Genomic DNA, 13,756 nt, shown 5'->3' with positions numbered 1-13,756 from the left:
CCGCGATTTGTGATGGTTGGCGCTGGTCGTCGGTGCGGGGAGGGCCCCTGTGACTTGTGAGGTAGTGGGGGGGGGGGGGGAGGGGTAGTGGTTGACATTGGCTGACGGCGAGCGTACTCGAGATTATTCGGATGAGTTTGCAGGATGCAGGGGAAGTGACACCTAGCCTATTCGTGCAAACCTTTTACTGTAGATATATTGGGCGGCAAATTATTGTTTTTGCTATCATAGTCGTGAACAGCGATTGACCCACTGACAAGAGTTTTAGGAGTAGTGCAGCTTTTCTGGGTAACACTATTGAAAGCTCATGTACACTTTTAGAAAGTCGCTGGTGAGTCATCCTTAAGCTCGTGACAACGTAGTTGGGTCTCATCACTCCTGCGGGCTGCCAGCTGCTGCAGCGGGCGACACGCCAAGTACGCCAAAAATGCTGTCATGTAGCCAATCTCGGCACAGAAGCAGCTGCTGAGCGCATCGTCACCAGTGTTTACACTACCAAGCTGCGTGACTGTTACTGTTGTCGCGCTGCCCATCGAAGTGTGCTGATAACCTCGCTCAAAACGGACAGCGCGCTCCTGAAATGTGTTATCTTATTTCGACATCTGGACTTTCAGACGGAAAGTAAACAGACGGGCAATGTTCGGTTCATGACCAACCCGTCTCGAGTCGACTTATGAACGAAACATATAGAGAAGGTTTACAAAAGACATGTTATACCATGTCTGCGACAACTGACATTTAGTGTTCTAGAACAAGGAGGAAGTGTAAGGGTTGTATGACAGGGAGGGAGTTGGCTAGCTCAACCCAGGCTCAACCTACTCGCACATTACGTCAGGAGCGGGAGTCTGAATCGATCGGACTGTCCCGACTCCGACTCCTGAATGTTTTTGTGGCGTGTATATGTTATATACTACCCGATATACTATCAGACAGCTGGTATATTTACTCGGCGAATCTTTAGTGAGATATAATGGATAAGATGGAACTCCTGGTTTTCCTAGACACGGCTCAACTTCTTATGATTCATGCTATCTTAACGTACTTTTGAAGCAATCTTGACACTTTCGGGGGTACTTCAGGAGTCGGTATGCTGTTCCGCCTATCACGTCCTTGTTTGGTGCCGACAGACGATGAGCGGCGCGGCCGGGGAGCCGGGACGTTCCCCGGACTCTGGTGAGCTGGAGCTGAGTGTGGTCGGCGACGAGCCGATTCTGCCGGAGCCGCGGACAGACGTCCGAACTGAGGAGTACACGGACGAACTGGGCCGCCGCGTGGTGGTGACCACCACGGTCCGCACCACCTACGAGCGAGCTGAGGATGACGACGAGGGTAACGCCGTGATCCTGGAGCGGGTGCACCGCCGAGTGCAGCGGGTGGTCTATGTGGACGGCGAGCCCCAGGAGGTGGCGGAAGAGGAGGGTGGCCAGGGGCCGGCTGTCGAGTACGTCCCCGAGGACTTTGAGCTGCCGGAGCCGACTGAAACGGTCACCGAGGAGGAGTATGAGGACGACCAGGGCCGGAGGGTGGTAGTGAGGACAACGCTGAGGACCACCTTCGAGGAGACGACGGACGAGGACGGATGTGTTGTGATCCTTGAAAAGCAGCAGAAGAGGATACACAGACGCATCTACGAGGGCGATGAGCTGGTGGAGGAGGTGGAGGACGGCGACTCCCAGCCGGACGTCGAGGGCTCCGCCGGACCAGAGGTGCCTCCGCCCAGTGAACGCGTGGAGGTGAAGGAGATTGTGGACGAACTGGGGAGGCGAGTCGAGGTGCGCACGGTATACTTGACTACTTACGAGCAGACCACGGACACCGACGGTACTGTGGTCCTGCTGGAGAAGGTGGATACGCGAACCCTCCACACAGTCCTAGATCATGGTGACGGGGCAACGCAGGAAACGAGTGTAGAACATCCCACCCACAGTGAAACGAAGGAACAGGAGATGTTGGAAGATCATCCTACCCAACAGGAGTCGCATTCCGCCACCCGATACGTTTCAGAAGTATTTGAATTGCCTCCGCCTCAGACTCGAGAACAAATTGAGGAATATATCGACGATGAAGGCCGCCGGGTTGTGCTGAAAGTTGTGACGACCACCTCTTACCAGTTTCAGGACGATGACCCCAGTTCGGCGACCATCATCGAGCTGGTGGTGAGGCGAGTGACTCGCACTGTATACGTGAACGACGTGGTGGTGGAATTTGTGGAGGAGGATCCTTCCGAGCCGGAACGACGCGTGGTTCCTGCCGTCAGCGGGCCGGCTCAGGGGCGGGTGTCTCCAACTACTGGCGAGAACGAACAAAGTGTCGAAAATGGTGCCGAACAAACCCAGATCATGTTCCTTGACCTTGGTGAAGGGACAACGCAGGAAACGAATGTAGAACATCCTGCCCATAGTGATGCGACAAAACAGGAAATGTCGGTAGAACATCCTTCCCAGCCAGCGACCCAGTACGTTTCAGAAATATTGGAATTGCCTCCGCCTCATACTCGAGAAGAAATTGAGGAATATATCGACGATGAAGGCCGCCGGGTCGTGCTGAAAGTTGTGACGACCACCTCTTACCAGTTTCAGGACGATGACCCCAGTTCGGCGACCATCATCGAGCTGGTGGTGAGGCGAGTGACTCGCACTGTATACGTGAACGACGTGGTGGTGGAACTTGTGGAGGAGGATCCTTCCGAGCCGGAACGACGCGAGCTTCCTGCTGTCAGCGGGCTGGCTCAGGAGCGGGTGTCTCCAACTGCTGGCGAGAATGAACGAAGTGTCGAAAATGGTGCAGAACAAACCCAGATTTCTGGTGAAACTCAGCCATCAGTGGCGGGTGAGCCTGGGAGTGTGGCAGGGAAGCCTGACCCGATCGAGCTGCCTCCGCTGGAACGGCCAGATAGTCCTTCGGACACCACGTTGGCCCTCCAGCGGCTGGTCCACTGGCAGACGCCCTCTGTGGACACCCTCTTTACCGCCTCCCCTGCAGACACCTCTCCAGGCAAGACCGACACTGTGCGGCTACCGGAGTCGACAGAGGCCTGGCCGCGCTCCGACCGGTCACCACCGTCGGCGCTGGCGGCAGGGGCGGAGCCGTCGCCGGCAGAGCTGATGGCGCGCCACTTGGCTGAGAGCTCCGCGACCGAGGAGAATGGCGGACTGCCCAGTCTAGACGATCTGGCGCCGACAGAAGGTCGTGGTCCGTTCGAGTCTCCACCCTCTGGACCCCATGACACTCAGCTGCCTAGCCTCAGTGAGCTAGCTGACGCTGCGCAGAAACCCGACTGTGATCTGGCTCTGCAGAGGCTGGTGGGCTGGCAAACGCTGGCGGCGGAGGAAGAGACCGCTCCGGCGACCGGCGCGCGCCCCAGGCCGGCCGATCTCGCCGCCGTGGAGCGGAGTGTTGAGTGGCCGTGCAGTGAGCGACCTCCTCCGGGAGGGGATGCCGTCGATGGGGTAGCCGCCGTCAGCGCTGCCGAGCTCATGATGCACCAGTGGACTGACACGTCTCCTGCCAGTACCAGTGAGCTGCCGAGTCTCAGCGAGCTGGCCCAGACAACCACAGGAATCGAAGACCCCTCAGGCAGTCAGCTCAGCAGCAGTGAGCTTTTACCACCGACAGAGACCCCGAGTCAGCAGACCACCTCGGAGCAGGCCGTGCCGGATATTGCTGAGTTGGCAAGCTCATCGGCGGCACACGCGGAGGACAGTGACCTTGCCCTGCGGCGGCTGGTGGACTGGGCCCCTAGGTCACTTGCGGAAGACGCCGACGCGCCGAAGAGTGCTTTCGGTGTGCCGTCCGCCGGAGAATCTGTGGCGGTAGCTGATTGGGGTTCTCCTTGGCCACGCCTACAGCCTCCGAGAATGGAGGAAGGGGCGACCGGTGTCCTCACTGGTGTGCTGAGCCCAGCCGAGCTGATGGCCCGTCAGTGGGCTGAGACTGAGAAGTCTGGGGACGCCGGCCTGCCGGAACTGGATGAGCTGACGCCCACTGTCAGTGAGAGTTCTCCTCGGCAAGTGCCGGACGTCCCCCCGGAGCGAGTGCCCAGTCTCAGTGATCTGTCGGCTGCGCAGGTGACCGCCGACACGTCCCTGGCCCTTCAGAGGCTGGTGGACTGGACGGGGCCTGTGCACGGCGGGGACACTGCTCCGCCGTCTACCAGAGAGGCGGAGCACGCCGTGGAGCTGCGAGACGTGGCGTGGCCACCGGCCGAGCGATCTCCGCCGGCGAAAGCTGCGACCCGGGCGGACCTGACCCCGGCCGAACTGATGACGCGTCAGCTCGGCGTCAGTGACGCGCCGGAGTCAGATGTCAGCGGACTACCGGAGCTAGAGGAGCTGCGACCGGATGTGGAACCGGAGCATCGCCCCTGCCCTGAGCGGGTTCCCAGTCTTAGCGAACTGGCGGCAGCGCAGGTGACTGAAGACACTTCTCTGGCCTTGCAGAGGCTGGTCGGCTGGGCCGCGACGCAGTCCGAGGAAGGTGTCGCAGACCCCGACGTCAGTTCTGCAGCCGGGCACACTTCTGCGCAGCACACACCCCCTCGGGCCGCTGAAATTGACGCAGACGAGATGGCTGCTGATGCAGACGATAGCCACATTCAGCAGCCTAAGAGTTCTTATCAGGAGAGGGTACCAACTCTCAGCGAGCTGGCAGAAGCACAAGTGACTGAAGACACTACTCTGGCGCTGCAGAAGCTGATCGGCTGGGGGTCGCCGGAGGCAGGGTATGAAGTGTTCCCTGTGGACGCTGAGCGCGCTGAGCCCATCGTACAGGAGCGAGATGTGAGCTGGCCTCGCCTGGAGAGCCCTCCGGCGCCACACGACACTGCTCCAGACGCCATGATGTCTCCAGCTCAGCTCATGACGCGTGTAGTATGTGAGGAGGTCAGTCCCAATGACCGTGGACTGCCTACTGTCGCCGAGTTGGCCACGTCAGGGACGCTGGGGTCCAAAGAACCTGTGTCGTCAGACGATTCGCCCGCAGCGCCAGAAGTCACACAGGATAAATCAGCGGTAGTGCCTCACGAAATGACCGATAGCCCCGCTACAGGGAAGCCTGAAGTGCGAGAAGAATCTAAGACAATGGCGCGGGAAGAAAGTAGTCCTCCAAGTGAAACGAAACCAAAGTCCAAGAACAAGAGGAAAAGGAAACGCGGTAAGAACGCATCAGGGGGTCAGGCCGACAAGCCTACAACCTCGAGCACTGCTTTGGACAAAGCTAGTACTGAAACCCCAACAACTGGTGACACCGGCAGTGTCAGTGGCCAGGCCGAGACGGTAGATGTCAACCCCGCCATCGTTTCAGAGTCTCCATCTGCCGCTGAAGATCGGTTATCTCCATCGGACCCGGCTGACCCCGTCTACCGGGTCACGACCGAGGTGACGCGTCTGTCGCCGGGCCGCTCGCCGCCGCCAGCCGACTCTGACTCGGTTGAACACTACACGGATGTGCAGGGCCGGCGGGTGCGTACCGAACGCACCGTCCATACCCAGGAGGACACGGAGCCGGACGGCAGCAGCGTTCAGCGCCTGGTGACGAGGGTGGTGCGAACGGTGAGAGTGGGCGACCAGCAGAGTGAGGAGGGAGAACAGCAACTGGAGCAGCAGGAGGGAGAGGTGATGGATGATGAGACATTGCCGGGGACACTCGAGTGGCCAGAGCCTGGTCGGGATGATTCCAGTGGTGACCAGAGGACTGAGGTTCGGGATGCGACGGAGCTTCCGCCGAGGGAGGAGATTGTGGACGATCAGCATGTCATCGTGTCTCCGAAGGATGATGTCGAGCCGAAACAGCAGGAGACCAGCGTTGCTGACGCCGACTACCCTCAGGGCCACAGTGCTGAGACCGACACGGGAGCTAAGATGGAAGAGCTCTCTCCAGAGCAGCCTGTCAAGGAGCCTGAGGATGTGAAGGACGTTTCTCAAGGAGATGGACCTGAGCAAGAGCAAGCATCGGGTGCTGAAAGTGTGAAAGATACTTCTCTTGAAATCAGCAGCGACTCAAAGCATCTTGATCCTCAAAAAGTAACAGTGGAAGACGAGGAGCAATCACGAGCTGGTCCTGTTGTCGAGACTCCACCTGAGGTTTTGCCTGAAAAGGTACCAGCTGTCGAGGAGATTAGTGTGAGGCCAGACGGTGACGATGGTCCAACACCGGACGCTAATAATTTGACTCTTGAGCACACTCCCGACAACAGTGGCAAAAAGAAAAAGAAGAAAGGAAAGAAAAACAAGAAATCACCAAACGCTCAGACATTGGCTAATCGACTACCGTCCTACGCTTCAGACGCCGCTAGTGTCACTCAAGACAAGAGGGTAACACAGAGTGGTGCTGTAGAACAACGTAACACCGGTGGTGCCTCTCTAGACTCAGTTTCAGACTCAGTTTCTGGAGATAAGGGATCGCCGTCAGAGGTTCCGGATACTGGGAATGGTAAACCTTTGGAGAAGAAAGGAAAGAAAAACAAGAAATCACCAAACGCTCAGACATTGGCTAATCGACTACCGTCCTACGCTTCAGACGCCGCTAGTGTCACTCAAGACAAGAGGGTAGCACAGAGTGGACCTGTAGAACAACGTAACACCGGGGGTGCCTCTCTAGACTCAGTTTCAGACTCAGTTTCTGGAGATAAGGGATCGCCGTCAGAGGTTCCGGATACTGGGAATGGTAAACCTTTGGAGGATGTGCCCAGGTCGGAAGTATCAAAACCAACATCAGTTCAGCAGCCCGAATCCAAAACGCATACAAATCAGGCATCCGGCGATGTTTTGGATGATGTGAACAGTCCTCTACTACAGAAGGAAGAACCGCTACCGGAAATGCAGAGTGTCTTAGACGACGAAGTGAAGAATACGACCACCGATGACACAACGCTTGAATCTTCCGACGCATTTTCTGCTGCTAGTGCGCCCACGGATGATCAGTGTGAAGATGCACAAGCCTCTGATTCCCGTGCTGATGTGCCTGCACCGACCGACTCCGCTAATGTCGCCCCAGACCACGACCGTAGTGAAGTACGCACACCGGAGCCGCAGAGGACCATGTCGCCCCCTCCACTGCCGCCAGCCACGCCACTGAAGACCGAGAAACAGGCGCTGGAAGAGAGCGTCGAGCTGGTGGACGGAAAGCTCCTGGAAGATCCGACCGTGGATATCGCGGTGGAGGATTCAGTAGATGAGCAAGGCCGACCGGTGAAGGTAAGGAGGATATTTGTCAGGTTCTTGGAGGAGGTAACCGATGAGTTCGGGGAGACACTTCTGGTAAAGCGCACTGTGAAGTCGGCACAGAAGACAACTGAAGCAGATGAAGCATTGCTGGTGGAGGATCTCGAAGAGCCCTTTCCGCACCAGACTAAGGAAGAGCTGGAGAGACAGGTGATTGGGGAGTGTATCCCTCGCGTGAGCGGAACGTTATTGGAAGATCCGCTGGTGGACATCTCTGTTGAAGAGGACACTGATGAGAGAGGAAGACCAGTAATCATCCATCACATCTGCATCACCTTTATGGAAGAGATCGTTGACGAATCTGATACGAAGATCATTGTGAAGCGAGTCATCCGAAAGCGTCATAAGATCACAGATATGCACGGAACATCAATTTTAGAAGAGGCCGAATATCCAGAGCAGCGGGAGGTGCTTCTCACCTCTGTGGCGGAAGCTACGGAGACGTCTGTTCTGGAAGACTCGATGGTGACCGTGACGGGTGAGCTGACGGGCGATCCTGAACTCTCCACGACGGTTGAAGAAACTGTCGATGAGCTGGGACGACCCGTGCGCATTAAGCGTGTGTATGTGACCATTTACGAGGACGTCCTGGACAGCACTGGTGTCAAGCGGCATGTGAAGCGCGTTGTGAAGAAGACTCAGAAGACAACAACGGTCAACGGACGTCCTGTGACGGCCGATATTTACGAGCTCATCGAAGAGCCACCGATGGAGGAACAGGAGGAGCGCGTGCTCGAAATGTGCCTTCCGCGCATCGAGGGTACTTTGCTGAAGACTCCCAAAGTCGAGTCATCTTACGAGGAGACGGTTGACAAGGACGGAAAACCTGTCACCATCATCCGTTTTTGTGTGACTGTGATCGAGGAGTTGGTTAACGAGCACGGCATCACCACCATCTACCGGCGCCGGATCAAGAAGATTCGCCGTGTGACGGAGCTGGACGGCAGCTCTGTGGTGGAGGAGTGTGACGAGCCTGACGAGGTGACCGAGCTGGCCACCACGGTGCCCGAACTCACCACGCAGGAGGCCGTCGCCGAGTGTTTGCCGCTGCTGCGTACCCAGCCGCTGGTGGAGCCGCAGGTCGAAGTGGACGTGCTGGAAGGCATTGACGACCGCGGTGCGCCGGTTACCACCCGGCGACTTCACATCTCGCTGCTGGAGGAGACGGTGGACGACCAGGGTGTGCCCAGACTCGTCCGGCTGGTGGTGAAGAAGACCCAGCGGACGCGCGAGGTGGACGGTATCCGGGTTACTGAGAACGTCATGGAGCCAATCTTGGATCCGCCGCAGGAGGAACTCGAAGAGGAGGCCATCCAGCAGTTGTTCCCCGCTGTCTGTGCGGACGATCTGGGCCGACCGACGTCGGAGACCCGCCGGATGGAGGTGTTGAGCAGGGTGGACTCTCCAGCCGCTCTCAACACCCTCACCATCACGGGTCTACAACGTGATCTAGACGACCAGGGCACTGCCAACCTCGTGAAACGTACCATCATAAAGCACAGACTGGCATACCGGTTTGACGATAAAACTGTCGTCGAGGAGTGCGACGGACCGGAACAGTATGAAGTTCTCCCGGAAAGTGGCAAAGACCAGGTTCAGGCGGTGGAAAGCCAACCTGTGACCAGTGCTGTCCCTCTAGAGACGCCTGCTGCTCAGAGTCCGTCTGACGCCGGGCCGGAAGAGAAAGCAGCCGCTGATGAGCAGCTGCCGGCTGTGGAGGCGGGCGGTAGGCTGGTGAAGCAGGTCCTGGAAGCAGCCCAGAACATCGTGAAAGTGGAGGAGCAGAGACAGCGGGATCGGCCGGAGGAGACCACACGACAGACGGAGCAGACGTCCGTACCAGACGACCTCGCTGTGAGCAGTCCGGAAAAAGCTGAAGATGCTCGTGCACAGTCTGTGGATGCTGATGGCTCCCCAAAAGAAAAGGATGATTCCAACTTACCGCCAAACGAAGAGACCCCAATAGAGAGTGAACAGAAAGAAGACGCCCAGCTGCAAAGTGGTCAGGATCCTGGAAGAGTGTCTTTGGATTCAGACGTTGTAAGGGAAGCTGAAGCCACTTCAGTGGGCATCCAAGAGGATTCATTGAACGCAGCAGAAGCAGTGAAGCAGGAAACCTCATGGAACACTGAGGAGACGCGTTCGCAGTCACCTGAAGTGCCACTGGAGACGCATGAAGCCGTTTCTAAGACTGACCTAGACTCAGAAACGATTGAACGAACTCCATCGCCTCCCGGCGAGACTGATGACACTGTGGCGGCGGCCGTTGCGCCACCAGAACCGTTACCCTCTGCAGAGGAGCTGCGAGACGCCGCTGTCGGTGAGTGTCTGTCACAGCTGGAAGGCACGCTGCTGTCGGAGCCGGAGGTGCGCGTCCATCCTAGCCAGGTGGTGGACGAGGCCGCCGGTCCGGTGACTGTGTACAGGATCGTCGTCACGGCGCGCGAAGAGATTCCTGTGGAGGAAGCCGGTCGGGCGATCACAGAGACCGTGTTCACTAAGATCGCGCGCGTAGTGCCGGCGGACGGCCGCTGGACTGTCGAGGAGTACACCGAGCCGATGCGGACGGTGACACTGGCCGTGTCGGTGCCGGAGCTGACTGAGCAGCAGCTGCTGGGGGAGGCGCTGCCGCTGGCCCGCGGTCGGCTGGTGAGCGACCCCGTCACAGACACGCAGGTGACAGAGACTCGCGGTCCTGACGGCACTCCGGTGACCCTGCGGACAGTGAGTGTCACCACGGAGGAGATGCTGCCGCGCGCTGACGCCGCCGAGGTGCCGCTGAGACGCTCGGTGAGGAGGTGTCAGCGCGTGGGGGAGGTGTTCGGCCGGCCGGTGGTGACTGGTGTGACTGACAGTGAGCTGAGCGGGACTCTGAGCGCCACCGAGCCGCTGCCACTTCCGCTGGAGGGTGTGATGCTCGGAGAACCCAGCGTCACCAGTGCCGTGGAGCAGGACCGGGACGAGAGCGGCAGGCCGGTGACGACCAACACTGAGACGGTGACAGTGCTGGAGCAGATAACAGACGCGGCTGCCGCCGTCACAGTCTACGAGCGCGTGTTCGTCAGGATGCTGCGCTCGTATGTGATCGACGGGATGTTTGTCACCGAGGATACCGTGGAGCCGGTGTCGCGGCGCGTGCTGTCCACCTCTGTCCCAGAGATCACGCGAGAGACTGCCTTCGAGGACGCGCTGGCGTCCGTGTCGGGCGCTCTGTGCAGCCAGCCGTCGGTGTCCGTCTCTGACAGTGAGGAACTGGTGGACGGGGTGACGGTGACGGTCCGCCGCACCACAGTGACGCTGACGGAGAGTGTGACGGACGCGGCCGGCGTGCCCCGCGAGGTGAGCCGGTCGGCGACGCGCTGCCAGCGGCTGGTGCCGGCGCGCGGCGGCCGGGTGGTACAGACGGTCCGACCGCTGCCCGGCCCGCAGCCCTCCGACGCCGAGCTCGAGGAGGCCGCGGCGGCCATGTGTCGCGCGGCGGCGCGCGGGCTCGTCGTCGACACTCTCAGCTCGGAGACGATGGGTGACGAGGTGAGGGCCGACACCGACCGGCCGTCGCTCAGCCGGCGCGCCTGCGTCCAGCTGCTGGAGAGGAGGCCCGACGGCGGACAGGTGCGCTGGACGGCCGCCATCCTGCGGCGGATGGTCGCCACTGAAGACCGACTGGTGGTGGAGGTTTGGCCAGAGGGACCGACGGCCGTGCTCCTCCCGCCGCCGACCGCCCCCGCCCCCGCCCCCGCTCAGCCGGACTCAGTGCAGGGAGCCGCAGCACCGGCCCCAGTCACCGACACAGCGGGCAAGAAGAAAAAGAAGAAACCGAAGAAGACCAAGAAACTGGTGCAAATTGAACAGCCTGCAGCTTCGATCGATTCAACCACCAACGAAGGAGATCCGAAAGAAACACTTTCTCTTGAGCAGCTACCAGACTCTCAGTCAGCGGCGTCGCCAGCTCCAGAACCTTCAACCGAGCCCAGCGGTGACGCTACCCCTGCAAGGCAGCAGCAGAGAGAGGCGGTCCCGACGGCGCCTGCCACGCCGACCGACGAGGTGCTGCTGCCGGAGCTGGACGGCCGTGTGGCGGCGGCGCTGGCGGAGCTGCGCGCCGGCGCCCTGGAGGAGCCCGAGCTGCGCTGGGAGCACGTGGAGGGCGCGCGCGGCCCGCTGCGCCGCGCGGAGCTGACCGCCTATGTGCGCACCGAGGATCGGTTCGGCCGGCCGGTGGTGGTTCGGCGGCGTGTGGAGCTGACTGCACCGCTGAGCGGCCGGGCGGAGTCTCCGCCGCGCAGTGACCACCAGGAGCTGCTGGGCGCGGTGGTGCAGCGGCCGGCGGACGACAGTCACTTCGTGTCGCTGTCGGCGCACCTGATCGAGGGCGCGCTGACGGCTCCTGTGCAGGTGGAGAGCCGCACGGAGACGGAGCCGGGCGCCGACGGCCGGCCGGTGACGGTGACCCATGTGCTGGTGACGCAGCTAGAGATGGCGCCGGCGCCGGGCGGCTGGCGGCCGCGCCGGCGCACCGTGCCCGTCACACGGCGCACCTGTCTGGTGGGCGGGCTGACCGTACTGCTGCAGGAGACGGTCGGGGAGCCGACGCTGACCTGGCTCGACGGACCCGACCCGGCTGGAGGCGACCAGCCGGCTGGAGGCGACCAGCCGGCGACCGGCGCCGACCAGACACCACCCTCCGCTGAACCGGCAACTGTGGACGGAGCAGGTGACACGGCAGACAGCGAGTCGAGACAGGAGGCAGCTCTGGAACCACCAGGGAAATCAATAACGGAACAGAAAGAGACCCAGGAGAGTTCAACACAGAAAATCGTACAAGATTCTGTGCCTTCTTCTACTGACGACGTTGAGCCTATTTCCACGCTGCCGGAGTTTGACGAGCCGACTGGACTGCGTCCTGAGATCCCATCCAGCACTCCGTATAAGCAGCGCGGATCCTCTCTGCAAGACTCATCGCAGATCTACTCACCAGACGAGAACCCCGACCCGACGCGGACTCCTGCCGGGTCGCCGATCAAACCGACCGTTCTCCTGGTCAACGACAGTGTGCTGGTGAGCGCGGCGCCGCCGGACGACTCGATGGCGGGCCGCTCGGACGGCTCCCAGACGGAGGACAGCCTGCTGGACGGACCCGTCTCGACGGAGGAGGACGAGGAGACGGAGCCGGCGCTGGTGCTGCCGCCGCTGCCCGAGCTGGGGTCGCTGCCGGCGGCCGAACGCGACGTCCTGCTACCGCTGGTGACGGCCTACGGGGCACTGGGTCGGCCGGCGGGTGTGGCGCCGCCGCCGCTGCTGCCGGCGTCCACCACGGACGGCGGCGAGGCGCGTGTGCGCCGGCTGACGGCGCCGCTGCTCGAGGGCGCCAGCTGGCCCGAGCGGCGCTCCGACTGGAGCCGCGCGCTGCTCTGGCTGATGGCGCGCGTCGACCACCTGTTGGCCACGCCGGCCGCCAGCGACGACCGACTCCTGGAGGAGCTGGCGGAGCTGGCGGCCATGGAGCAGGCGCTGCAGCCGCTGCCGGCGCGGCTGGACCAGCTGCGCGACCTGCCCGAGGACAGCGGCCGGCTGCTGCGCGCGCTGGTCGCCCACCTGGCGTCCGCAGTGCGACACACGCGGGACCTGGTGGCCGCCCGGCGCCGCAGTCTGGACCGGCACGGAGCCGACCGGCGCCAGCTGGAGGCCGGCCTGGCCGACAGCCGCCGGCAGCTGGCGCAGCTGCAGAGCTGGCTGACCACCGTGTCGGCCGACCAGGACCCGGCGGCGCGCGAGCAGCAGCTGACGGAGGCGCGTGTCCGGCTGCGCGGTCAGCAGCGCCAGTTCTGGTGTCAGTACCTGCTGGCGCAGCGGCTGGCCGGCCCCGAGGGGGAGCGGCTGCCTGAGGCGCTGCTGCCGCTGCAGGCGCTGCTACACGACACGCAGGCGGCGCTGGAGGCGGCGCCGGCCGCGCTGCACCACTCGCCGCCGCCCAGCGGGCCGCCGGCCGGCCTGGCGCGCCTGCCGACCGCCGAGCGGCCACTCCGCGTCGACTCTCTGCCGGAGCTGCGTGAGCTGGTGCCGCTGTACCGGCAGCTGTCGACCCAGCTGGGCCAGGCGGAGCCGGCCGCGGCGCCGCACCGCGCTCTGCTGGCGCGCCTCAGCGCGGCGCTGCTGCTCTGGAAGGAGGCCGACCTGCGGCTGGACGAGCTGGAGGCGGAGCGCGCGCTGGGCAGCGCCCTGCTGGCCACCTACCTGGGCGACGAGGTCAACACGGACGACCCGGAGCTGCTGACCAGACTTGAGGTGAGGAGTGGCGGGGACGGGTGGACAGGGCTGGGGAATCGAACGGACATGGTGTTAAGTCGAATTTTATGGAACGCACTCAAGTTATGTGTATTGAGTCTAGCATTCACGTAACGGAATCTATCGTTTAGGCTCCGTAGTCCGTAGTTCGCCATCCTGGTCTTAGTCTTAGTCCTAGTCTTAATCTCGGTCTTAATTATGTGCTGGTCGTGTTAACCATCCTGTTCCGGAATATCGCCAATGAAGTTTCG

At 61.4% G+C, this 13,756-nt stretch overlaps 1 protein-coding gene across 1 annotated transcript in view; it reads left to right on the top strand.

The window, feature by feature from the left end:
• LOC122389596 overlaps positions 1-13,756 on the top strand; it is a 35,752-nt gene that overhangs the window by 5,993 nt on the left and 16,003 nt on the right. Inside the window, exon 3 of the mRNA XM_043381768.1 lies at positions 1,128-13,505. Coding sequence (XP_043237703.1) covers positions 1,128-13,505 — 12,378 coding nt within the window. The remainder of the gene's footprint in view (positions 1-1,127; positions 13,506-13,756) is intronic.

Source organism: Amphibalanus amphitrite, unplaced genomic scaffold, assembly GCF_019059575.1.
Source record: "Amphibalanus amphitrite isolate SeventyFive unplaced genomic scaffold, NRLGWU_Aamphi_draft 000363F_arrow, whole genome shotgun sequence".
Classification (NCBI taxonomy): domain Eukaryota; kingdom Metazoa; phylum Arthropoda; class Thecostraca; order Balanomorpha; family Balanidae; genus Amphibalanus; species Amphibalanus amphitrite.
The sequence above is the reverse complement of the archived record's forward strand: the minus strand, read 5'-3'. Positions and strand labels throughout refer to the sequence as shown.